Below are 27,181 nucleotides of genomic sequence, written 5' to 3' on the forward strand. Positions count from 1 at the left end.
CCCCAAAACTGCATGCTATTTTTAAGACCTCGCATCGCCCTGTCAATGTTACCATCTAGTAAATCTTCCTGGGTCTGATAAATATGCGTCCCTAAATAAGGAAGACAGTGGGGTTCCCACTTAATATCCTGCACGGGTGGAGGCTGATTGCATGCCGGGTCAACCGGGAAGACACAAGTCTTCGCCCAGTTGACTCTGAGTCTTGAAATTTCCCCGCATCTATGAAACAATGCCCGTCCCCCTCTAAACCATCTCCCGCGTCTTTTAAAAACAGCAAGGGATTGTCCGCGTACAATGAGATAAAGTGTGTCTGACCACGGAGTTGTAGGCCTTGGAATGGAGTGGACAGAACACGACTCAATATCTTATAATCAGTGGTGAGCATGGTTAGAGGGCGATATGCAGAGGGGTCAGTAGGGGCTTTCCCTGGCTTAAGTAGAGGGATGATAACAGCTTCCCTAGCCGAGGTCGGTAGAACCCCCATTTCCCTGGCCTCTTTAAAAACCAACAATAATCTAGGGGCAAGGATATCTACATAGGTCGAGTAAAACTCGATTGGCAGGCCGTCGAGTCCCAGAGTTTTGTTTCGTGCCATGTGTTTGATAGCGCATCTAATTTCAGACAGCGTAATATCTTGACCCAGGTATTCAGCCTGCTCTGCGATGGGTATTTCCAAATCTTCCAAAAAAGCACGCATGTCAGCTTCACCGGCCTGCAGTTGGCTATCATACAAATCTGCATAATAGTTACGAAAGTGGGTATTGATCTGATGCGGAGTGTATTCCATCTGCCCCGTCGGGAAGGCCAACGCCAGAATAGGAGTGCTTCGAAGGAGGGGGTCGGCCAACCACGCTAATAAAGTACCCACCTTATTCCTTCCAGCATGTGCACGAGCCAAGTAAGCCCTATGGTCGAAGCACCTCAAGCGCTCTACGACTACCGCTACGGCCTCTTTAGAACGCAAAACCAGGTCCCGCGCCTCAGGGTTAGTAGAGTGTGTACGCTCTGCCTCCCTAAGTGTCCTTTCTGCGGTGTCGATTTCTTGCATTAGTATTTTCCGCACTCCCACCCACTTAGTAATGCACAAGCCCCGGATTACCACTTTAAAGGCGTCCCACTCTAGGGCGGTCGTCGTAGCTGTACCCTCATTCTCACTGAAGTATCGCTCTATTCCCGTCTCCAGTTCAGTGCGGAAGACCGGGTCATCTAACATCTCCGGACGTAATCGCCAGGATGGTACTGCCGGGCGCTCCATGGCCCAGCAGAAACTCACCAGCAGCGGGTTATGGTATTGCTGATATGTTATGTAGTGTTATAACGGATGAGCACCCTAAGCATGACACACCCCCGTCTGACTATCTAGTGGCCCCACATCACTGAACCTGTAGTCAGTAGGCTGCGGCATGAGAATGTTAGTGTGTACCCACACCACATAACGAGTTGAGGATATTTTTGAGTTTAGTACAGCGCTTTCCTGAAGATCAAAATAAAATAAAAAATGCCAAATGCCCACAATGGGTTAAAAAAAAAAGAACAAACGTGTTGAACACTTGTGTGTGTAATCATTTGATTAGTCACTCACCAAACCAGGCATCACTGAATGGCATTTATGTTAAACATATATGTGTTAAAAAATGTATCTTGGTGCAAGCGGTGGAAGAGGTGTGGCGCGTGGAAGAGGTGTGGCGCAGCAGCCAGGGTGACTGACGTCGGATGCTAGGGATCATGGTTCGATCCCCGGCATCGGCGGCAGGGGTCTGCCCAGCACCATGTGATTCTGGGCAATAGCTTGCTTAATCTTCCTGACCGCCCCCAGCGCCTGGAAACCTACTACGGGTAGCTGTGCGCTTTACAAATACAGGATTATTTAGGCCGAGTGGGTTTTTGTTCTTCAGTTTATTTCCTCTTCAAACCTTATTTTGCTGTATAATAGAACTGCCAGTTTTGTTGCTGTTTCTCAACAAAATAGTGGTTTTCTGTAAGAGAACCCCACTCTCTTATTTTCTTTTTGTCAGTCAGACATTGATGATTTAATTTAATACTTTTCATTGCCTGATGCCTATGTTTATAGGACTTATTTCTTCATTTAAAGGTGGAAAGATCGAATTGAAGAAGCAGTGAAAGGTGCAATGAGGAACTCCTGTAGCCCGAAGCAGGAACTGGTCAATCACACGCCTCCTCCTGTCAGGTGAAGTGAACAGTCGTATTCATTGGTTGGCAGAAATTGAATTCTGTGCAGTGTCTGCTATTGCTAGAATGTTGAAATGACTAACAGAATGTCCAATACAAGCAAACTTAGAGCAATGAGTGGCAAAATGGTTATTTGAATTTTAGGTTCTATTATGCAGTCACGTTGTAGTTAGTGTTTTAAGGAGCCCTAATTTATTTGGGAGCAAGTTAACATTTTTTTTTTACAAGATGAGTGATTGCCAAGACCTCAAAAATGGGTAGATCTGTAGGTAGGAGAGCACAGAATAACGTTCAGTAATTTGGGTGAGATATATTCTAGATTAAACCGTGTTTATGGATTACGTGCACTTTCTCACATTGATTAGTTACTTCAACCAGTGCCCTAGAAAAATATGCAAACATCTGATTGCACAATTATGCTATTTTAGACCACAGGTTTCAGTCAGTACCGCACCTGCGAAAAGCATATGTCTAGCCCAGACCCTCATGACATCTGTTTTTGGTGTCTTGGATGTAGGCATGATTCAGAGGCATTGAACAAATGCTCCCTTATGTGTCCGAAGGCATTTAGGGAGTGGATGACAAAATTGTACATCACAGAGAACAAAAAACTGTACAGCTATAAGTTGAGGTCCCCATCCTCTGGTAAGTCTAAGTGGAAGGCTGTTACAAATCTCATTGTAAACGCAAGAAGTGCAGATGGTAGGCCTCCCCACATTCCTTGTGGCAGAATTCAACCCCGCTCCATAGATAGAGCCTATGTGCTCTCCTAGTCTCTGCAGCAGGTGGAGGCCTTTCAGGAGGGACCACTGCAGCGTCTCTGGTCAATTATGGATTCTCCTGGAGTACCTTTGGGCCCAGGATTGCAGCGACCCAAGTCAGACTTACACTTGTGGCTCCTGCTCCAGCACCAACTGTGAAACCCATTAGATCTCTGTATGTGCCCTAACCGGTGCTGAGCCACACCTTCACTTCATTGCTGGAGGCCATATTGGTTCAAGCAATGCTGGCGCCTGCCCCTTCCCCGGCTCCAGCTTCAGTGGCACTGATATCTGGTCTGCATCTGAGCTCAACTAGATCTCAGCCAATGTCTCCATGAAATTACCAAGGCATAGCCAGTTATGTTAGAAGACCATTTTCAGAAGTGCATTAGTCTTGCCATCTGTTTTTTCTGAGACTTGAGACATTATTTGGCCAAACACAGATGGCATAAGGACCCTCAGAATGTTCCACATGATGGAGATGATGAAGCAGACTGTTTGTTTCCTTCTCACTATACCGATAATGGACTATAGATAGATTTCCATAATACTTGTTGGCTCCTTTAATGTGTTGGGAGGTATTGTTGCAAGGAAGATCCACACCATGGAGGCGTAAATTACTTCATTTTGTAAGGTGCCTGAATTATAGATTGCATCAGGCAACATCATCAACGTTCTTCTCCACCATTTCTCCACCGTCATCTCTCCTGTGTTCTGTGCATAATCACAAAACCCTCACTACAATGCAGGTCCCACGCATGGATCCAATGACCTTATCCACAAGCCCACAACACATCCCCCACTTAATTACAAAAAACAAAAAATAAATGTAAAAAAAAAACAGCTGGAAATTGAAACACAGACATCAAAGATAACCCAACAACCTAAATGAATCCCATCCAGGGCTTGAGCGGGATGACCATCTCCTCGTGCATAACATGCAGCGTGTGGCTACAGGGCATACATAAGCACCAGAACTAAAATCTTACTGATGCACACTTCCTTGAGGCCTTTTTCAAAGTACTTCTAGACTACAACTCTCACCAGGGCTCATCCACATATACTACCCTACAACTCTTCATACAAAGTGTAACACCAGTTTAGTTCCCCTCCCCAGTTTAGTTATAGTTACAATCCGCATTGCAAAACAGAGTATTACACTCATCAATACCAAGGACAGACATCAAATACAGCTACAATATATAAAGTGAAGCTACATCCTTTATCATAAACTGAATAATGAGCAGCATATTGAAGCAGTATATAAAACTATAACAATGTCCACAGCTGAACTGATAATGTATCCAAATGTATGTACAAGCATTTATGTAAATCTCAACTGCTAATGATGATGTCCTATAGCATGTATTTAATGGAAAAACAAATAAAAAGAATATACAAGAACCCTACAACCTAAATAAAAATAAGAAAAACTCAAATAAACCACACAATGTGTTATATATTACCATGCACATAATCTTGCACACATTTTGACAGTTTCCTAATTCTTTTGTCAACATCATGTCCACCATCATGTTCTTTCATTTTCTCATTACTAGCCCTAGAAGTGAATCCAGACTTCTCACCACTCCCAACATTAGCTTCTTCCAACACCACTTCCCTGTCTTCAGTCATCACAGCAACACCACTCTCCTCCAGAACATCCGAATGTGCAGGTACCTCATGTTCCCTTCCATTGCAGACCATCTTTCCATCATCTAAAAATCCTCCCAACAAGTCAGCATTAAATTATTTGACTCAACATGAACTTGAATGTCTCATTTGTCTCATTTGGGCCCACAGCCACTCGATTAAACGTCCTCCAGTTCATAAAACTGGTACTCCCCTTTAGGTACAAAACCTGATTTCTTAATCCGAACCCTATCAACACACTTTAACCTTCAGCCGTTTTGAACCTCTCTTAGTATCATAATACAACGTAATTTTATCATGACTTATTTTCCCCCACATTCCTTCAACCGACCACTGTTCCACACCTATACGAAATAGCCATCTAGGTGTATGTAAACTTGGTCTTAGGATTCCTGCCTCTGATCATGAACGGAGATACTCCAGTAGATTCATAATTAGTAACTCTGTAAGCCCAAACTCTTTTACCTAGTTGAGTAATCAAGCCCTCATTACCTGCCATAGCTAACTGTATGATACCTTTGATCACAGGGTTACATCTGTATACCATTTTATTACCACTTAGATTGTTAAGCAAAGGAGTCTTATGCTTCACACCAGTGCATTCAAAATAAAGCTTATCTTTGTTGGAGACAAATGTCACCCCATTATCACTCAAAATGATGGCAAGACTGCCAAGTCAATTAAAATCAACACATACTTCTGAGAATTCCCAAAGGGTCCTACAAAGTCAACAGCCATCTATTCCTGCAGATGCTGTGGAATCATACATTTACTCATAGGTGGTCTTAACGTCTGTAAACATTTATCAGGCAAAACACAATTGGGGCTCTCTTACATACCTTTCCTTCAAGATCCATAAATGGTCACCCAAACATCTCACAATAGACTTGGTTCTAGTAATTCCAGAATGCTCCTCATGCCCCAAACTGATAACTATTTCTCGCGAAGCTTGCAGTGGACCTACTCTTTGTTCTCTCAACATTGTGCCATTTTCCACAGTGAGGTCCGACCTTACTTCCCAGAATAGTTTCATAGATTGATCTATACCCTCTTTCCTTGGCTAACCGTCACTCTAGTAAGTCATAACTGCGTGTAAAGCTTTATACTTATATTCCGCTCTGCATTTTTTGAAAGCAGGTATGCCACTATCCTGCACCAACACGACTTGAAATTAATTCCACCGCTCATCCTCACATTCTTCCATGTCTCTCGGCATTCTAAATAAAAAAATCAACCAACGCATTATCCTTACCAAGAACATACATCAGATTGTAGTAATAATCTTGTATGGATTTGCAGGATAACCAAGTAGACTCATTCACTGTCCCTTAAGTTTTTAAACTCTGAACTAATGTGAGCGCAATGGATGGTGCAAGGTTTCCTGTACACAAAAGCTCTAAAGTGATCTAAAGCCCTAGCACACACTAATGTTTCACGCTCTGTCACAGGGTACCCTTCTTGGCAGATGACAAAGGCCTGGATGCATATGCACTCACACAGTCATTACCAAACTTATCCAACTGAGTTAAAACTACACCAAGTCCTTTACTGCTTGCATCTGTTGTGAAAATGCAGTCTGCATTTGTGTCAAAACTTTTAACTCTGAGGCATTGGCAATATCCAATTTTTTAAGGCGAAAATCTTCTTTCCATTGGATAGTTAATTAATTAATTTTTTCCCTTATGTAACTGTCTAATGTAATATTTTTCCTCTGGAAATTTGGGAATATATTTAGCTTGATATTCTGCTAACCTAAAGTATGACCTTGCATTATATTTACCTGTTGGGGCAGGTGCTTCCTCTATAGCTCTTACAAGAGACAGTTTGGGTTTAATACCCTCTTCACTTATCATGTGTTAAAGATTTGAAAACCTGTTTTCGACAAACTTGCACTTGGAAAATTCTACTGTTAAACCCTTGGATTCAAAAATATTCAATACCTTCATCAACCTGTTATCATGTTCTTCCATCGTTGGACCAAAAACTAAAACATTTTAGTAAAATGTTACACCTTTTTCTTTGCCAAAAAAGTTGAAACATTAATTGTTGAAAGACTTCAGCCACAGATATAAGGTAGAAACTGAATTTGCTTAAATTGGAAACACCCCTCAGTGGTGACAAAAGATGTAACTTTCTCTGAATCCTGAGCTAAAGAAATTTGGTGGGACGCTGACGATAGGTCAATGGTGGAAAACCACTTTGCACCTCTGTCACAAGTTAACCATTTTAATAATTATTCGCAAGGGAATGTGATCCATAATTATGTTCTTGTTCAGATGGCATAAGTCAACACACAAACACATTTTGCTATTGCTTTGTTTACCAACACAGAGGCTTCTATTGTTTCTATGACCTCCAAAAATCAGCTTTTCTGTCTCTGCAGACTTCATCCCTAACCATAAAAGGAATGTTCCTTACCTTGTGGGCCTTGTCAGCTATGTGTTTCAGAAACTGGTCATTTATAAAAGAAACAGCACCCTCTATTATCTCAGAAGTGTCTTCCTTGACACTAGTTTCGCTAGAGCTGCCTTTCTAGCAGGCTTTGCCAGTGTTAGTAGTGGGACACCTGAAAAAATATACTTTAAAAAGCAAGCAAAATTGTGCTAGTGCTTTTCCTGGCTTTGTTTCCAGCTGTATTAGCTTCTGTTGAAACACCTCAATCACAATCACTCAACATCACTTTGGGGAATACTCCACTGGTTTCTCCTGTGCTGGGAAAAGATAACCTCCAACCAATTGATCCTCTCCCATCAAACAGAACTGTTACTGGTGCTCACTACAACCCCGCCAAACATCACACCCTCTCTGCATTACACCAGCCCCTTCTCAAGGAATAGGCTCAGCTGCTTATCCTCAAAGGAACATTAGAACCAATACCATTGCAACCTCTTAGCAAGGGGTTGTACTGCCAGCACTTTCACCCCCCCCCCCAAAGGTTGGGTGTTTAAGGCCAATATTCTACCTTAGGCCCCTCAACAAGTGTTGGAAGCTAGGTTTCTATTGCAGTAACCCCCCACTTTTGCCAGATTTCTGATGCACTTTGACTTTGTGCCCTGGGTCCCTGTCAATCAGGTTCCCAGGGCCTTTGTTCTTTCCCAAAACTGTACCTTTGTACCCCCAATTAGCACATCTCTGGCCACATGTAAGTCCCTTGTAAAAGTGGCACTGTGACCAGGGAAGGCCTTTAAGGCCTGCAGCACATATTGTGTCACCCTTAGAGGTCCCGTACCTTAACACACACACTGCCATTGCAGGCTGTGTGTTTTGGTGCAGAGAAAAGTGAAGAATTGACATGGCACACATACTATACCAAAGTAATGTATAGTGTGCACAGAGTCCAGTGGATACCCAAAGGTAGGTAGAGGCTAAAGTAGATAATACCTTCCTCTCTATTTGTGGTAGCGTGGGTGAGCAGAAATGTTTTATCAGAGGGTAGTGTAAAGCATTTATTACTCAGTGTGGTATACCTAGATACCACACTGGGACATTACCTGGATAAAGGTAAGTAATGCAATTTATTACAACACAATTAAATGCTTTTTCATGGAATTCCCAACTCCACACCAAGAACTTTTTACAGAAAAGCAGTCAGTGCTATCCTATGGGAGGAAATGAAGTTATCGATTTTAAGATAAGTACTTTGTTTTGGGAGTTGGGTTTTGAGGTTAGTACAAGGCTTCGCCAGGGTCAAGGATGCACTATTCAAGCACCCTCAGCGGCACTAGGGCAGCCGTGTGCAGAGTGCTGAGGCCCAATGGGGGATAGGGGGCCTCCGGTTGGTGGCTGCTCATGAGCAGGCCACAAGGTTGTGGGAGCAAAGTTCCGTGACTTAAGCGCAAAGGGGGATCCAATTTATCACACAAGGTGCACCCACAGTGGCACAGTGGCAGCCGGGTGCTGGGTGCTGTTTTGGCGTCAGGTGCCCTGTTCTTTTCAATGGGGATTCTCCAGTTGCAACAAACACTGCAGAGCCAGAGTCTGTTGGTGAGCAATTCTAGTTGGGGAATGCAGGGCAGGTCCTCTGGGTTCTGGGGGGCAGCTGGCTGCAGGATACACTGGGATTTCGGTGGAGCAGGTCGAGGTCAGGACAGGCTAGTAGGGCCGGGACCAAGTCAGTTGGCGCCCTCATTCTTTCAGGATGGCTCTATGGTCCTTCTTCTTCTTGTATTTTCTTGTCTGAGGAGGCAAGGTTCAGGGTTGCCCCTAAATACTAAATGTAGGGGCGTTTCAGGTAAGCAAAGGTAGGGACCAATGGGTCTTTTCCTTGGGGTGGGTACACCCCGTATTATGCTACCCTCTAGTTGGAGTGGGGCATACGCCTCCCTGTGTTTGGCTGGGTCCCCCCATCTTCAAGATGGCGGGGACAGAGAGCTGTGCTTTGCCTCGCCTCGCCTCCCCCACCTGAGGGGTGGGGTTGGCAAAGGTCGGCACACATCTCCTCCTATCTTGGTTTTCTCGCCGATTCTCCCTCCGAAAGTGGGAGTCAGAAAAGTTGGGGGCCAGGTGCTGGGAGCAGCAAAGGGCTGGGTCAGCTTACAAAGGCGGCAAGCCTTTGAAGCTTCCCCTTCGTGGACCCTGCCCATCCTGGGGGAGGAGCCTTGGCACCTTTACCCAGGATGTGCTTTGTTTCAGGACCTCGAGAGCGGCAAGCTCTCAACCCAGTGGTCCAGAAACATGGCTGGTGGTGACAGCTGGGGAGCAGCCACTCAGGCAGGACACTAGAGGTAGCTTTTTTTTCAGGGGGCAACTCTGAGTGTATTTTTCATTAAATCCCACACTGGCATCAGTGTGGGTTTAATGTGCTGAGAAGTTTGATACCAAACTTCCCAGCTTTCAGTAAAGCCATTATGGTGCTGTGGAGTTCTTAATGACAAACTCCTATACCATATACTCTTCATGGCATTACTGCACTTTCAATGTCTAAGGATGGACTTAGACACTGTAGGGGTATAGGGCTCATGCACCTGTACCCTCACCAGAGGCATAGTGCACCCAGCTAGAGGGGTGGCTGAACTATGCCATAGGCAGTGGGTTGTAGGCATGGTACACAGGGATGTGTGCCTTGTCGACTGTTCAATTAGTTCTGCACCAAAACACTCCACCTGCAGTTGGTGGTTAGGTGAGGGTGTGTGTGTGTAAAAAGGTACATGGCCTCTAATGGTGGCACAATTAGTGCTGCAGCCCTAAGAGGCCTTCCCTGGTCACAGTTCCCTTGGTACCTATGGTACATTTTACAAGAGATTTACATGTGGCCAAAGCATTGCCAATTGGGTTTTGCAATAGTACAGTTTAGGCACAGAACATAGGTCCTGGGTACCTGGTTGGCATGAACCCAATGCACACTCAGTGAAAGAGCATCAACATTTAGCAATAAGTGGGGGGGGGGGGGGGGCAACCATGCAAAAAGGGGCACTTTCCTACATGCCCCCAGAGTATTCAGAAAACGCCTCGCACTGGTAGCCTCCAAATCTCAGAGAGATCTATTGGCCCATGCTCTCTTGGAAATACAAAGTACTAAAGAACAAAAAAAGACATGTATTCCTACTGTTTTGAAATAACAGTGGTAAAATAAGAAAAGGGAAGTTGAGTGCTACAAAATGTGAATACGTGATTGTTGGTGCACTTGTGATATTAAGTATATTTGTGATATAAAACCAACAAAGAATATATATGCAGTGTTAACTGTTTGGCAAAATCATTTAGATACAACACACTATTAATTAAAGTTATGTTTGTTCATCCTATAATTAATTGCAGTTAAAGGAATAGATCTGTGTTTGCTTGTTCTGCTCTCCCTCTCTTCTGTACATGGTCAGAAGCTGTGGCAAACATCCCTCATTCGCATCCTGGGGTCTTCCACTTGGGCGAGACGACCAGTTCTTAACCCTTCAGGAGATGTCAGTGGTTTCCCATGCGAAGCTCCCCACCAGGTTGGGCCTTCTCACTCAGAGACAAGGCACAATCAGAAATCCCAACCCCAGGCAACTCAATCTAGTGATGTGACTCCGGAAGTCCTAAAGTTTGGTGCATGTCTACCCTCAAAGAAGCTTGCAGATCCACTACTTGGACCTGCTACACTGCCAAGTGGAAGAGATTTTTCTGCTTCTACATTCCCAAACACATAGATCTACTTAAACCTGCCGCTCAATATATTCTCTGCTACCTCCGTCATATAAAGCAATCAAGCCTTGCCTATACTTCCATACTCCTTCACTTAGATGCCATTGCAACTTATATGAAGGACGGGAAACAGTTATTCAGAATCCCTATCATCAAGGCTTTCATGGGAGGACTCAAATGAGTTATTCCACCTAGGGTACCCCCCTGACCCTGTCTGTAACATTAACTTTGTTTTTACCAGAATCATTGACTTTCCTTTTTAACCTCTACATTATTTGTACTCATTACAATTCCTTTCCTGAAAAGTTGCTTTCCTTGTTGCTATCACATCTTTAAGGCGTGTTAGTGAATTGCAGACCCTTATCCTAGAAGAGACCTTTTTTCCGGTTCATAAAGACAGGACTGTCCTTAGAACCAACTCTAAATTTCTTTCAAAAGTGATTTCCCGTTCCAAACCATTCAGCTCCCATGCTTCTTCCCGTAGCAAGACTCTGTGGCAGAGGGGGCCCTTCACACCCTGATGTCAAGCGTGCCCTCATGTATTACATTGATAGAACCAAGCCCTTTTGTAAAACTCAAAAACGTTGTTGCTTTCAGCAAGCCACACAAAGATCAGGCTTTTCATAAGCGAGCATAGCTAGATGGATTGTCATATGTTTTCAAAACTGCTACATTAAGGCTATGAGGAATTTGTCTGCTCAGCTGCATTCTACTTGCTAAAAATGAGCCACTATGGCTTTTCTTGGAAGCATACCCTTAGCTGACATATGTAACGCATGGTTCACCCGCACACATACAACAAACACCACAGTATGGCTATTCTAGCTTGCCAAAATGCAAGAGTTGCCAATCTGCCGCTAGAGCCCTGTCTCAGTCCTCTGCAACATCCTCCCACAAGCCACCGCTTAGGGGAGTACTTCTTTACAGTCTGTACAGAGCATGTGTTTCCACAGCCACTCATGCTACTAGCAGAATATTTTACTTAAATTGGAAGCATTAGTTCCCAGCATGTAGTGCTGTAAATTCACTTATGTCCACCCAACTCCCCGGAAGCCTTTGGTTGTCGCAGATGTACATTTCTTATAACTCTTGGTATATACATTCTTGCATAGTCATTACATTTGCCTGTCCTAACGCTCCATCTTTACGCTCACCTGCTGTGGAATACACAATCTCACTATGAAGATGATGCCCTTGCACATTACCAACTAAAGAAGGAGTTATTTTACCTTGTGATTCAAAAGATGCCTTAAAAGAAAAACAAGTAGCAAACGTCCTAGCTCAAAATTAGATGGCAGGAGTACACAGAACATGTTGTTCTGTAGTAGGGGATCTCTGTGTATAGTCATAATCTAGTGAATAGTCCCGCTCATGAGCGTGGACCCCGGAGCAATCAAAAATAAGCTCTTAAGCTGTCTAAAAATGCAGTCCTGCAAAGACACTTAAGAGAGAATTTAAAGACATATAATGCAGCCTATATCCACAGGCTACACTGTCCAGTACTTCAACTAGACATTCCACATTCCACCAAAAACCACAACCAGCACAGCTTGCCAAGTTTTCTTCACAGAGAAAAACTTCCCCTTTTACCAGTAAAGCCTCAGGAATGATAGAGAGGAAGGGGAGGACAGACAAGCCCCATAGGCTGCTATTATGTGGCTCAAAAAGGGAAACCGTGCCTTTAAGAAAACTTTCTCGAACTTTTTCAGTATCCCAGAATGCCCTGCAGGTCCCATTTACTTTCAGTTCTTTTTTCCTGCTAGCAGGACCCTGGAGCATTGAGCTCTCCCTTTTTGGGTTTATTATAGAATTTTTTTGCACTTTTAAAGTGTGTGAGTTTCTACACTCGACATGTTTTGGTGCCCTCTTCCTCTTCTAGTGTTCTGAGCAGTTTTTATCAAAAATGCCTGCATTATTTGATAAATGCCCAGAGTGCTAGAGGAAGAAGGCCAAGTCGGACCCACACTCTGTGTGTATCCTGTGCCTTCCTTCTACTTATCTTCCTGAGAAGTGTGAGATTTGCCAGACCTTCTCCTTCAGGACCCTGATAGACAGAAAGAAGAGCAGGCTCCAAGGACTGGAAGAACGAAGGCTGCAGAGTCAAGGTGGGTCTGGGCAGGCTGGATCTGCTTCCTCTGCCCATGCTGAGGCCTCTGGGGGGCTCCCTATCGTCAAGAAGGCCAGAAAGCGTCGCCGTTCTCTGTCGACGTCGATACCATCGACGACGGCATCGAGAGGCATGACGGCGGTCTGCTCCCCGTCTCCCCAGGGCTCTGGGTCGAGGCGACGTCGACGTTCGGCGTCGAGGGGACTGACGAGACCCCTCGACGTTTGCTGTCGAGGCGACACTGCCGTTCCCCCTCAACGTCGACTCGACGATCAGCGTCGAGAAGGAGGCGTTCGACGTCAAGGTGCAGATCTTCAGCGTCGAGGCATAGGTCGTCGACGCCGAGACGACGTTCGGCGGCGTCGAGGATGCGTTCTTCGACGCTGAAGAGGCGCTCGGCGCCTAAGAGGAAGAGATCATCCTCCAGAAGGAGTTCTGGAGCCAGGAGTCCTTCCAGATCCTCAGGGGCACGACGGCGAAGTCGGTCGCCGACAGGGGGTGCTGCCTCTCGATCGCCTACACCGAGGAAGAAGATGAGGGAGACACCGGGCTCGGTGTACTCTGTGGTGTACTCTCCTCCCAAGCCGAAGTCACCTCCTCCTCCTCCTCCACTGCCGAAGGAGCCGCCTCCGCGCACTCCTCCGCCACCACCTCCGCCTGTGCCTCCACATGCACCTCCCTACGCCGCCTAAGGGGGCACCTCGGCCGAGGTCCCCGGTCAGGCCACCACCGCAGGTTCCGCCGCAAGCACCTGCGGAACACCCAAAACCTAGAAGACCCAGATCTCGCTCCGGACAGAGAGGAAGATCAAGGAGTCGCCGGCCCTCCTCGACGAGATCCAGACGACACCGTAGAAAGGGTCGGTCTAAGTACAGCACTGATTCGTCCAGCGCAAGGGATTATTCCCCAACGCTATCAGAATCCCCTCGGACGAGGGCATCCCCTGTGGACGACGTGGTCTCCTTTCAGGAAGTGTTGCTGAGGGGTGCGGCCAAGCTGGGCATCCAACTGACTGTGCCCCCGCCTACGACCTCTTGTATTTGAAACTCTCCACAAGAAACACCTATCTAGGCCTCTGTTGCCCTTGGTGCCTGGCTTAGTGGAGCCCGCCATGGAGCTCTTCCTCACTCCGGCGGTGACTAAAGCAGCCCCCTCCAGGCTACTAAAGAAGTACAAAGCTCCTGAGGCTGACCCGGCTTTCCTCCGATTGGATCCAACCCCGGATTCCGTAATTGTGACTGCGGCAAGGAAGCAACACGCCACCAACGCGTCCTCCAATGTGTCTCCGGACAAGGAGAGTCGCTGGTTGGATTCAGCGGGCAGGAAGGTGTGCGGGACGGCCGATACCTCTATGAAGGCTGCCAGTGCATCGGCAGTGTTGGGGCGCTATGATCGGGCACTGTGGGAGTCCCTCCAGCAGTTCACCGACCTCCTCCCATGGGAAAAGGAGGATTTCATGGAGATCCTGAATGAGGGATTGCTGGTGTCCAACCAGCTGATGAGCGCAGCTGCAGACTCGTCGCTCCTGGCAGCCCACGGGTACTGCCATGGAGTTAATCAGGCGCCACGCTTGGCTCAGATTGACGTCACTGAAGCCCAGCAGAGGGTGGCCAACCTGCCCTTCTCGCGCGAGACCCTATTCGGGAAACACGCCGCCGATGAGATGGCCCGCATGAAGGCGGAGGCCGAGACTCTAACGGCTGTGGGCTTTGAGAAGCCCAAGGACCAGAAGAAGAACTACCGCCCGTTCCAGAGATGGTACGGGGCGCAGGGCAGAGGGCGAGGTCAACAGTCTGGACAGCAGCAACAGCAGCAACAGTTCCAGAGGAAGCCCTTCCAGAAACGTCAGATGGGCAGGGGTGGACAGCAGTCTGCCGCCGCAACCAAAGGTCTGGCCGGGTCTAGGCCCTGAGCGATTACTTCCCCGTCATCCGTTACCTGCTCCGGTGGGGGGAAGCGTTCAATATTTTCTGGCAGAGTGGAGAAAAATTACTCAGGACAAGTGGGTGCTCAATATTGTTTGCAATGGATACAGTCTTCGGTTCATCAGCCCGCCTCCAGCAATATCACCTGTGTGCTCGCAGTTTCAGCTGCGCGAGCTCCAGGCGGAGGCCGATACCCTGTTAAGGAAAAGGGCGATAGAAGACGTCCCTCAGTCCCAAAGGGGAAGAGGTCTACTCACGGTTCTTTCTAGTCCGCAAAAAGGACAAGAACGAGTAGAGGCCTATTCTGGATTTGCGACAAGCAAACAAGTGGATTTGCAGAGAAAAGTTTTGCATGCTCTCCTTACACCAGATTTACCCTCAACTGCAAAGGAGATACTGGATGTGCGTGATAGACCTGCAAGATGCATACTTACACGTGCCCATTGCACAGAAACACCGGAAGTTTCTGCGATTCCAAGTCGGCACCAATCACTATCAATACACAGTGTTACCTTTTGGGCTGAAGTCAGCGCCCAGGACCTTTTCCAAATGCATGGCAGTGATAGCGGCACACCTGAGAAAGAACAAGGTGTTTGTCTACCCGTACCTGGACGATTGGTTGATCAAGGCATCCTCCTTCGAGGAAGTGCAAGCGCACTTCCAGAAGACGTCCGTTCTCTTGAACAAGCTGGGGTTGCACATCAACATGTCCAAGTCTGTCCCGACTCCGGTCCAATGCCTACAGTACTTGGGAGCATCCATCAATACGCTGTCTGCAGGCGCGTCTCCTTCGGAGGAAAGACGTTTACCACTCCTTCGGAAGGCTCAGGATCTTATGACCACTCCATCTACGACAGCGAGGATGGTGTCTTCTCTACTGGGGTCGATGGCCTCCTGTATCTTCCTCACACCACACGCGCGGCTACACATGAGACCGCTGCAGGAGTGTCTGGAGGATCAGTGGGACCAGAGGAGAGGAAACTGGGACGACCAGATACGACTGTCTCTGCATGCTCTACAGTCTCTGAAATGGTGGTGTTCATCGGAGAATCTCCTCAAGGGGGTTCCCTTCCACAAGGACATTCCCCCTCAGACCATCGTGACGGATGCCTCTCTCCACGGCTGGGGAGCGCATTCCAGAGAGTTACAGATACAAGGGACGTTGTCCCCGACAGAGTCCACGTATCATATCAATTTCCTGGAACTCAGAGCGGTTCACTTGGCACTGAAGGCCTTTCATCCGTCCTTCCAGACCAACACTCTGCTTGTACAGACGGACAATACGACCACGATGTATTACCTCAACAAGCAGGGGGACTCGAGATCGCGCACCCTGTCGCAGGAGGCGCAGGCGATCTGGCACTGGCTTCCTGCCAGAGGACTGACGATAACGGCTACTCATCTGCCAGGTGTGCAGAATGTTCAGGCGGACGCACTGAGCAGGCTGATCCAGGAAAACCACAAATGGGTCATAAACGACGGAGTACTCGGAGACGTCTTCGACAGGTGGGGCACTCCAGACGTGGATCTGTTCGCCACCGCCGAAAACAGCAAATGCCGAAACTTCGCATCCAGGTACTTCCAGCAGGGAACGCTGGGGAATGCGCTATGGATCGACTGGTCGAACAGCTTTCTGTTCGCTTTTCCACCCATTCCACTGATTCCAGCAGTGCTCATCAAACTAGCCCAGTCTAGGGCGCGGATGATCCTGATTGCCCCGGAATGGCCCAGGCAGTGGTATTTCACGGACCTGCTTCACCGGTCTCTCCTTCCTCACATTCGGCTGCCGTGCCGGCAGGAGCTTCTCACGAAGTTCGGGGGGCAGATGGTGCACCCCAACCTCTCGTCTTTGAGTTTGGCGGCATGGCTCCTGAGATAGTGCAGTATGGCCATTTGAATCTCCTTGCAGATTGTATGGACATACTGAAGGAAGCCAAGAGACCTTCCACTAGGACCTCTTATGCGTACAAATGGAAGAGATTTTGCATCTGGTGCAAGTCCAAGAACTATGATCCGACGACATGTAAGGAAGATGTCATCCTTCCATACCTTTTACATTTGACGCAGGCTGGCCTTAATTGTCATTCCATTAAGGTTCCTCTCGCCGCGCTTACTGCCTCCGGGAAATGCCCTTCACAGACCTCCTTCTTCCAGATCCCTGTGATCAAAGATTTTTTGGAAGGCTTGAAGAAAGTGTTTCCTCCTGTCCGGCTTCCTTCGCCTTCATGGGAATTGAATGTGGTGCTGTCCAGATTGATGAAGGAGCCTTTTGAACCTATTCATAAGGCTTCGCTGCAGCACCTGTCCTGGAAGGCGGCGTTCCTCGTGGCCATTACATCGGCCCGCAGGGTGAGTGAAATTCAGGCGTTGTGTTGCCAAGAACCTTATACTGTATTTCATGCTGCTAAGGTTGTTTTGCGTACTCACCCTAAATTTCTTTCTAATGTTATTTCTGATTTCCATGTTAACCAGACCATAACTTTGCCTACGTTTTTTCAGAATCCTTCCTCCAGCGGAAAGATCTTTACATTCCCTGGATGTCAGGAGGGTGTTGAAATTTTATCTGGATAAAACCAAGGATATTCGTAGGTCGGACCAATTGTTTATCAACTATGGGTCAGTCAGGAAAGGTCTTGCTTACCTCTAAACAGTCCATTTCGAGGTGGATTGTGTCCTGTATTCAATTGTGTTATCAAAAGGCGAATAAGACCTTAGGGGGTAAACCTAAGGCTTATTCCACCAGGGGCAAAGCTGCCACGACTGCTTGGCTACGTAATGTTCCCATTGCAGAAATCTGCAGGGCCGCCACCTGGAAGTCGGTCCATACCTTTGCTAAGCATTACTGTCTGGGCTCTGATGCCAGGGCAGATGCTCAGGTTGGGCAGGCTTCTCTGTGAAATCTGTTCGCACAGTAGTGGTGTTATACCTCTTCTTCTCCACCGCCTCTTGGTGTGGGGATGGGCTTGCCATTCTATTCACTAGATTATGACTATACACAGAGATCCCCTACTACAGAAGGAGTAGTTTCTGTCCTGTAACTCCAGTTCTGTAGTAGGGGTATCTCTGTTATAGTCATAAGCGCCCGCCCTCCTCCCCGGTGGAGACAGATGTTCGTGTTTGGAATGCTACAGGTCTGGCTTTTCACGCCTTCAAAAAACTGAAAGTAAATGGGACCTGCAGGGCATTCTGGGATACTGAGAAAGTTCTAGAAAGTGTTCTTAAAGGCACGGTATCCCTTTTTGAGCTACATAATAGCAGCCTATGGGGCTTGTCTGTCCTCCCCTTCCTCTCTATCATTCCTGAGGCTTTACTGGTAAAAGGGGAAGTTTTTCTCTGTGAAGAAAACTTGGCAAGCTGTGCTGGTTGTGGTTTTTGGTGGAATGTGGAATGTCTAGTTGAAGTACTGGACAGTGTAGCCTGTGGATATAGGCTGCATTATATGTCTTTAAATTCTCTCTTAAGTGTCTTTGCAGGACTGCATTTTTAGACAGCTTAAGAGATTATTTTTGATTGCTCCGGGGTCCACGCTCATGAGCGTGACTATTCACTAGATTATGACTATAACAGAGATAAACCTACTACAGAACTGGAGTTACAGGACAGAAACTACTCCATCTACAGCACTACATGCTACAAACAGATAATTACAAGGTAAGTAACTTAGCCCTTCTTGCATGTTGATTGGATTATTTATTGAGTGATTGTTGTAAAAGGGAAAAACTAGCAATTGTAATTTAAGGATAGCCTTGTGCGTTCTCTGCCAGATTATGACCTCTTCGTCGAGAGATCACTTCTATTTATTTGTATTTGTGTATCCTAGGCTTCAGTTTACAACTTGAAACACTCTCTTTAATCTAATCAATTTTTGCCTGAGCCTAATTTTGTTTGACGGGTTCTCTAGATAAGGAAAAGTGTTTGAATCTCATTAACATAAATTATATTTCTCTCATAGTGTGGTGCTGCAGAATTCTGTTGTTCCACCCATCCACTCTGCCGAAAACTACACTGTATCAGACACAGAAGAAGTCCCTCTAGGTGAGTTCTGTTGCTTATAGAATCTTTAAACCACATTAGTTCTGATGGATACTTCTAAATGCAGATTGCTCACCATTAGACTATTCCCCAGGCGCAGACTGGATCCGAAAGTTTTCATAACAGTGCTGCATGTGCTGGTAAATGGAGTTGTGCAGCTCTGTGTTGATCGTGTCCCACGCAGTAAGTGATGGAGCAAAGCCACAAACAGATACCACCCCTATGTGACCAAATATGTTCTTTCTTTCAATGCTTGGAACATGCATCTAGAGCTTTGCTCTGTTTTCTGTGGTTGACAAATCCGTTTCAAAATCCTTTCATGTGTGCAAGGCAATGGTGTCCCCACTGAGGACTAAAGGGTTCAAACTAGGCCTGGGCGGTAAATTTCGTTCCGTTCGTGGAAGTTGCGGAATTTGGGTAAATTCGCGTTCTGCGGAGAATGCGAAATTGCCCAAAATTCTGCGTACCGCGACTTTGCGGCATTTTTTTGCTTGTTCGCGTTCACAAAATGCGTGTTCGTGAGATATTTCCCCCCGACCATGCAAACAGCATTTGCGAACAGTAAAAAAGCATCGCGAACAAGCAATTCCTCGTGTTGTGCATGTTCGCAGAGATTTTTTTACCGTTTCGCGAAGATTTTCGTAACGCAATTACGCAAATTCCGCCCACCCCTAGTTCAAACTGTGTAATGACTGCTGAAAACAGGTGTTGGTGATGGATCCGCACAAAGTGTACCTCTGGTGTTTGGGCTAAGGGTACAACTTCAAGTCATGCAAAGCATGTCATGTTTGATGGCATGTGTGGCTGTAGATACGCATGCACTGCATACTCCGGCCGTCAAGTGTTGCGTTTGGAGTTGTAGAAGTTGTTTTTCTTTGAAGAATTCTAACAGGTCATGAGGTAGAGTGACTCCTCCTCACAGTGATAATGTGCATGGGCAGCGACTCTTTTGTTGCATGGTTTTCTCTCCGCCGTTGGGTTTGGACATGTGTGCCCCTCCTCCGTGTTAGACTGCTGTTCAGTACGACTTCTGGGTCCTATCCTGTCTTTGATGGTATTGTTCTTTCAATTGCGCTTTTCCATTTCTGTTCCGCTTCAAAATTGTCAGTTCGGACACCAACCTTGCGGGCGTCCTCCATCTCGGACCTACTCCGCATGTGCACCGTCGGTACTGAAAATCTGTTCCTGATGTAATGGACACCTTTTTGATTTTGCTCCCAGTTTCACACCAAGTAACCGCACAGAGACCAACATCTTGTGTGCAGTCTGTGTCTTTCACCTGATCATTGATAGGCTGATTGTGACACCTGCAAGTCTTTCCAATCGAAAAAAACTCCCAAGGGTCAGAGAAAGCTTCAGATGGAAATGTCTCCTCGCTACGAAGATGACACTCAAGACATTTTCGGAGAAGAGCATATCCGGTAAAAGCATGCTGCCAAGGATAAAGAAGAAGCCTTATCCATCAAGGAGATTTCCAGCTCTGAAATGGAGGGCGAATTAGAGCACAACCTGGAACTCGGACCTTGTGTATGTACTATCGACCCTGACCCTGTTCCTCTCCCTAAAAAGACCTCCAAATCTTCGCTCTTTCCATTATTAGAGGTCGCCGGACCGCCACTGCCATCTGGCCTTGGTCGGATCCGAAAAGAGACTTCAGATGGCCCACCCTCTGGTCTGGCTCCAAAAACTTCCACCAAGGCTAATTCTTCTATATATACCTCTCGGATCGTGCACATATGTCGGTATCCTCCCACTCTTCGGAACTGACCCAGCAACTGACTGCTTCTGCCTCGGTGCTGGCCAAAACAAATCTCTCCGCTTTGAAAGCATCAGTTCCAAAACCAGCCAAATCAAAAATCCTTGAAGCTTTCTTCAGTTCTAAAATGATCCAGGACAAAAACTTCGAAACAGTGAACAGTTTCTATGTCTCCTGTTGAGCCTATCCTCGAAACCATGGATACTCGACAAAGAAAAATCCAGATTCAGCCTGGAACTGGAAGAATACTGTCCTCTCCTCCACCAAAGAAGCAATTGACTTTTGAGGATGTTTAGGACACTCATGTGGCACAAAAAAGAGGACATAGGACACTGCCCAAGTCCTTCTCATCACCCCCATCTCCTTCTCCACCACCCCACCATCATCACCTTCACCATCTCCTCCTTCTTCTAATGCATCTCTACATCATCCTATAGATTCTACTCCAGGCTCCGCTAGATCAAACACTGGTTGTATGGGAGACCCATTAGGAGAGCCAGAACAATGGGAAATAACTGTTATCCATCCCATAGCACCGAGTTACCCAAATCTATATCCAGTTAGACCCTTCACTTCTGAGAATGCTATTGCCTACCAACAAGTTATTGCCAGGGCAGATACCTACCATGGTGTTCATTTACTTAAGGAATTATTAGATGAAGATTTCCTTTTTGGCACATCTACACACAAGGACACACAGTATTTGGCTTTGCACCCTGGTATGCTGCATCACGCTGATTTTTTCAAGGAACTTATCAGTGCCAGGTTTACTACCCACGGGTAGATAAAAAATATAAACCAGCTGCATCAGACACTCTGTTTACATGGACTCAGGTACCACTAGACTCTATAGTTGCCACCAATGCTGGTAAAAGATCTTCTAGTCAAGCAACTGGAGATACGCCACCCCCTGAAAAAGAGAGCAAGAGTATCGACCCAGCAGGGAAATGGGTAGCAGCACAAGCAGCTAACCAATGGCGTATTGCCAATTCCCAGGCCCTTCTAGCACGCTACAATAGTGCTCTCTGGTAGGAGATGCAAGAGTTATTACAACATTTCCATCAGGAGTATCATAAGAAGGAGCAACAAATTGTTGCAGAGGATCAGGGCACCACTAATAACTCTATTAGATGTGCCCTACATGCAGCAGATACAGCTGCAAGAGGAGTAAACACCAGTGTTCTTGTCAGGAGACACGCTTGGCTCAGGTGCTCTGGTTTTAAGCCAGAAGTACAACAAGCAGTTCTTAACAAGCCCTTTGACAAGAAGCACCTTTTTGGACCTCAGCTGGACTCCACCCTGGCCAAAATGAAAAAAGATACAGACTCTGCTAAAGCCATGGGTGCCTTACAAACGAATCCTTCCTGAAGCTTCTATCGTCATTCAAGTTGTAGAGGCAGATATAAATCCTCAAACACTGATGCCTCCACTTCCCAAAAGATGCTGGGCCAAACCACCTATAGGCTGGGATTTTCCACCCAAGGAGCATCCTCTACCGGAAAACAGTGACTGTCAAACCCTTCCCCCCCGACCACACAACACCTGTCAGGGGAAGCCTTCAGTTTTCCAGCCAGTCTGGGAATCCATAACCACAGATCAATGGGTACTAGCCATTATCCAACATGACTATTGTCTGGAGCTCATTGCCACTTCCCCCAACATCCCACCTCGCTCCCACAGGTTATTATACGATCACCTAACTCTTATCTGGCTAGAAGTGCAATCCCTTCTCCCTAAAGGGGACGTAGAACCAGTCCTTCTTTAACCCCTTCGACGCTGATGACGAGCTGGGCTCGTCATGAGGTAGCCTCCTCGCACGCTCATGACGAGCCCAGCTCGTCACGTAAAGTGCGATTTAAAAAAAAACAGCGTACGGGCGGAATTCCGCCCGCACGCATGCGGTTAACAATGGCGTACAGGAGTATATTTTCTATGCTTTCTCATTCCAAAAAAGGACGAGTCCTTAAGACCAATCTTGGATCTCAGACCCCTCAATTACTGCATTGTCGCAGAATATTTTCACATGGTCACTTTACAGGATGTTGTTCTCCTTCTACAGCAGGTTGACTTTATGGCCACACTGAACCTAAAGGATGCTTATTTTCACATACCCATACACCCTGCTCAACGCAAATATTTCAGGAAAACACTACCAGTTCAAAGTTTTTCTGTTTGGAGTCACTACTGCTCTTTGCTCATGAAAGCCAGCACCCATCAGCAATGTCAACAACACATTCAGATGACACTGGAGCTACGCAAACACAATAAGATGATGGACGGAGCGCTGGAACTTTTCAGACACTCACCCCCAGTCACTATTAGATCTGGGTTGAATCCATCATCATTATTTAGCTCACTTTGCCACCCCAGTTCAGACCCAGCAATAAGCAAATCAGTCTTGACCCTGTTCCTCATGGGAACAGTCCAGCCAGAACTGCCAATCCAGGTCTTTCCTCGACTGGCAAAAAGCACCTTGGGACCGTTTTCGGGTAGTAACACCTCTCATCAGCCAGGCTAGCTTGAATCCAGTGGCAAAGTGAGCAAGGGACCCACGTATTTGCATACTCTGACTTTAGGGACAACAACTCAAACACAATAAGATGATTGTCGGAGTGCTTAAACTTTAAAGACACTCATCCCCAGTCACTATTAGATCTGGTTTGAATCCATCATCATTATTTAGCTCACTTTGCCACCCCTGTTCAGACACAGCCATCAGCAAATGAGTCTTGATCCTGTTCCTCATGGGAACAGTACAGCCCGAACTGCCTAGATCTGTCTTCTCTGGACCAGAAACAAGCATTCTGGGACCAGTTTTGCTGTAACACTCATCATCAGCCAGGCTAGCTCAGACCATATGAAATTAGGCCCTTTACCATCACATTCATCTTTTGGCTGAATCTCTGCCGGGAACGGACAACATTCTTGCAGACCTGCTCAGCAGGACGAAACAGCAATCCTACAAATGGGAACTCAATTCATAAGTGCTCATTCTCATCTTTCAAAGGTGGGGATTCCCTCAGATAGACTTATTCACCACAGCCGAAAACACTAAAGCTTTTTAGCTCCCTCCTGGGCATGTGACCTTCTCACTCAGGATCATGGACAAATCAGACACCAACACCCCAAGATGCTTAACCTAGCGATTTGACAGCTGAGGTCTTAGAATTTGTTTACTTCAATTTACCAACAGAATGTATGGACATTCTTAAACAAGCACGCAAATCCACAACTAGAACGTGTTATACTCACTAAAACCCACAGCTACAACTTGTTATGCTGGAAAGTGTAAACGTTTTGTTTGCTACTGTCAACCTAATTAAATAAATTCCTTCAAAGCCACAGTAAAGGACATTATTTGTTAATTGCTATATGTACAAAAATCCAATTTAGCATATACTTACATTAGGTTGCATCTTGCTGCCATAGCAGACTTTCTCTAAAATAGACTGCGGCTATACCTCTTTAGGATTCCAGTCATTATGGCATTCATGGAAGAACTCCAGCACCCTCTTGGAACATAAATATTGGACTTACTAGGCTCATTGGTCCTCCATTTGAGCCTTTGCACTCATGCCCTCATCAATTTCTCTCATGAAAGCGGCATTTGTAGTTGCTATTACCTCACTCAGACATGTTGGTGAGCTCTAGGCCATAACCTCAGAAGAACCTTTCTATCAGATACTTAAAGACAAACTAGTTCTTCATACTAACCCTAAATTGATTAGTACCCAAAGTAGTCCCCCAGTTTCATCTCCGTCAGTCTATTGAGCTTCCTATTTTCTTTCCCCAACCCTGATTCTGTTGCAGAATGAGCTCTCCATACACTGGATGTAAAAGGATTACTCATATTCTACATAGGTAGAACTAAACCTTTCAGGAAAATAAAACAACTCTTTGTAACCCTTTTCGTTACCTCATAAAGGCAACCCTATATCCAAATCCGGCATAGCTAGCTTGACAGTCAAATGCATCCAAACTTGTTACAGAAAAGCTTAGACTCCTTTACATGTAACTCACAGAGCACATTCCGCTTGTAAATAAAGGAGCAACTAGGGCCTTTTTAGGAACTATCCCAATAGCTGATATTCGTACAGCAGCTACATGGTCTACACCACATTAATTTACTAAACACTACTGTGTGGATGTTTTAGCACGCCACCAAACTAATGTAGGTCAGGCAGTGCTACATACCCTTTTTCAAACTACTGCAACTCCCATACACTAGCCACCGCTTCTAAGGAGGGACTGCTTTACAGTCTATGCAGAGCATGTGTATCTACAGCCACACATGCCATTGAATGGATTATATTATTTGCCCTGTAAGCTTCAGTTCGTGAAATGTAGTGCTGTAGATTCACATGCGCCCTCCCAGGTCGGTTTTGGCCATTGCCGTTATGTTTTGACACTTCTCTCTGATACATTCACATTTTAGCATGGACATCTCTATTTTGTATGTATTCCTTGAACTCCTTTCTCACCCTCCCGCGGGAAAACAATCTAACAAATGAGTTGATGCCCATGAACAGTATCACCAAGAGGAGGGGTCAATCTGCCTCGTGACTTGAAAGATTTCTTAGAAGAAAATCAAATTGTACAACTCCGAACCCAACACTAGATGAAAGGAGTATCAGACCATGTGAATCTACAGCACCACATGCCTCCAACAGATGCTTACAGAGTAAGTAACATAATCCTTCATTCATCCGAATGCCATCCAGGACCATGAAGTGAAAACTGTTTGTTGTCGAACACCGAACAAATGACAGACTACACGTAAGTTCTGCTCCTGCTCCAAGTCGAAGGCACGGACTCATTCCTGCTTTAGAGGCCACTCCCATGACAGGTCCACTTTGCGGGTGAGGTCATCCGGTCAATCCAAATCTAAGAAGAAGCATAAGAAGTTGAAGTGGGACTTGGCCACAGCCAGCCACTCTGTCCAAAGAGAAGTAAGATGGCGTTAATGTGCCAATCGATCTCACTCCAGATCCCTGATCATGGAGCAGATTCCTCAACTGGTCCGGTTGTGCCACCAATTATTTTGGCCATCGACAACACTGCAGCAGATTGAGGCCTTCAAGGAGGCTATGCTGCATATTTTTGGCACTCTTCCGGCTCCCACTGGCACGTCTTCAGGCCCGAAGGCCCCTTAGGGGCCTCCAGTTAAGTTACCACTGGCAGATCCATCCTCTGCGCCATCTGTGCCCCTCAAATCCATCTTGGGTTCTGCACCAACTCTGGTGCCGACTTCCTTTACAGATCCAGAATCTGCACTGGTTCCTTCTCCACCAACATTCACCTAACATCACCGGTGCTAGCGTTCGAGCTGCTGCTAATTTCCGTTTTAGAACTCGACCTGAATCCACTTTGAACCGACCAAGGTCAAGCCCGATTTCACTCCAGAGCACCTGGCCCCAGTATGCTCTGATTCAGTCAAAACGCTTTTTCTTCCACAATGTCTTCCTCAGAGGCTTCTTCACATTTTGGGCTCAAATTCCGATCAACCTGATAATGATGGTGACAATGAGAATGATTTACCCCCACACAATGATATTGAGGAGGGTGCATCATTGGTTTTAGTGATTGGACGTGCAGCGGAGTTCCTGAACCTAAAGATGCCTTAAGTTGAAGTCAGGGCAAACATACTTACTGAGGTTTTCACCCTCAGCCAGACCCTTCCAAAACCTTACTTCCATTTAATAAATCCCTGATTTTTACCCTTATAGGTACTTGGGTGGAGCCTTGCTCTTGCCTGCCTCTAAACAGTCAGATGGCCAGGCACCACAGACTTGCGCAAGGCAACCCACATTTCTTGCACTGCACCCAGCTCTTGAGAGTTTAATGGTTCAAGCTTCTACCAACAAAACAAACCCTAATGCATTCCCCACAACCCCTTCAGATAGTGAGTCAAAAATATAGAGAAGTTCTGTAATCAGATGTTTTCTTCCTCCAGCTTGGCATTGAGGTAAGTCAATAGCGTTTGCCTTTTCCGCCAATATATGCACACTCTTTTGGGACAGGGCTAGTGTGATCTGACTTGATCGTCAGACCGGGAGAGGTGGTGGATTGGCCATAATATATAGAGACAGTTTTGGGTGTCGTGTTACTCCAACCACCTCACCGGCCTGCGAGAGCCTTCACTTCTCGTTAGAATTTTCTCCCACCACCACTTTCTCGGGTATCCTGGTCTACCGCCCACCTGGCACCCTTAATAACTTTATCACTAATATAACTGATCTCACTGCAAGTGTCGTGCTGACCTCGTCCAATTTTACTCTGCTCGGGGACTTCAACTTACACCTTGATGACCCCCTTGACACGTCAGCCAACAACCTCCGCTCTAACTTGCAAGCCATTGATCTCTGCCAAAGGGGCCACCAGGTAACCCATAATAGGGGACATCTTCTTGACTACATTTACAGCAATATAGACGATCTTATCGTCGAGACTCCTATCCCACTACCCTGGACCGACCATTTTTTGATACCTCTCACCAGGCTTCTCAATTCCCCCTCTTCCTCTCAAAACCTTGCCAAGCACACGGGAAGGAAATGGCCCTCACTCTGCCTCCCCGACTGGGTAGCTGTTCTTGCCTGGGATCCACCTAAGAAGACAACCAATCCCCTCATGGCCACTA

At 46.4% G+C, this 27,181-nt stretch overlaps 1 protein-coding gene across 3 annotated transcripts in view; it reads left to right on the forward strand.

Annotated features, from left to right (window-relative positions):
* Positions 1-27,181, forward strand: part of ARHGEF11 (Rho guanine nucleotide exchange factor 11) — an 883,046-nt gene that overhangs the window by 722,206 nt on the left and 133,659 nt on the right. For all 3 annotated transcript variants that reach the window (XM_078670282.1, XM_078670280.1, XM_078670281.1), the window contains 2 exons: positions 2,093-2,188; positions 18,709-18,791. In XM_078670282.1, the coding sequence (XP_078526408.1) occupies positions 2,093-2,188; positions 18,709-18,791 (179 nt within the window). The remainder of the gene's footprint in view (positions 1-2,092; positions 2,189-18,708; positions 18,792-27,181) is intronic.

This window comes from Lissotriton helveticus, chromosome 12, assembly GCF_964261635.1.
Source record: "Lissotriton helveticus chromosome 12, aLisHel1.1, whole genome shotgun sequence".
In the NCBI taxonomy this organism is placed as follows: domain Eukaryota; kingdom Metazoa; phylum Chordata; class Amphibia; order Caudata; family Salamandridae; genus Lissotriton; species Lissotriton helveticus.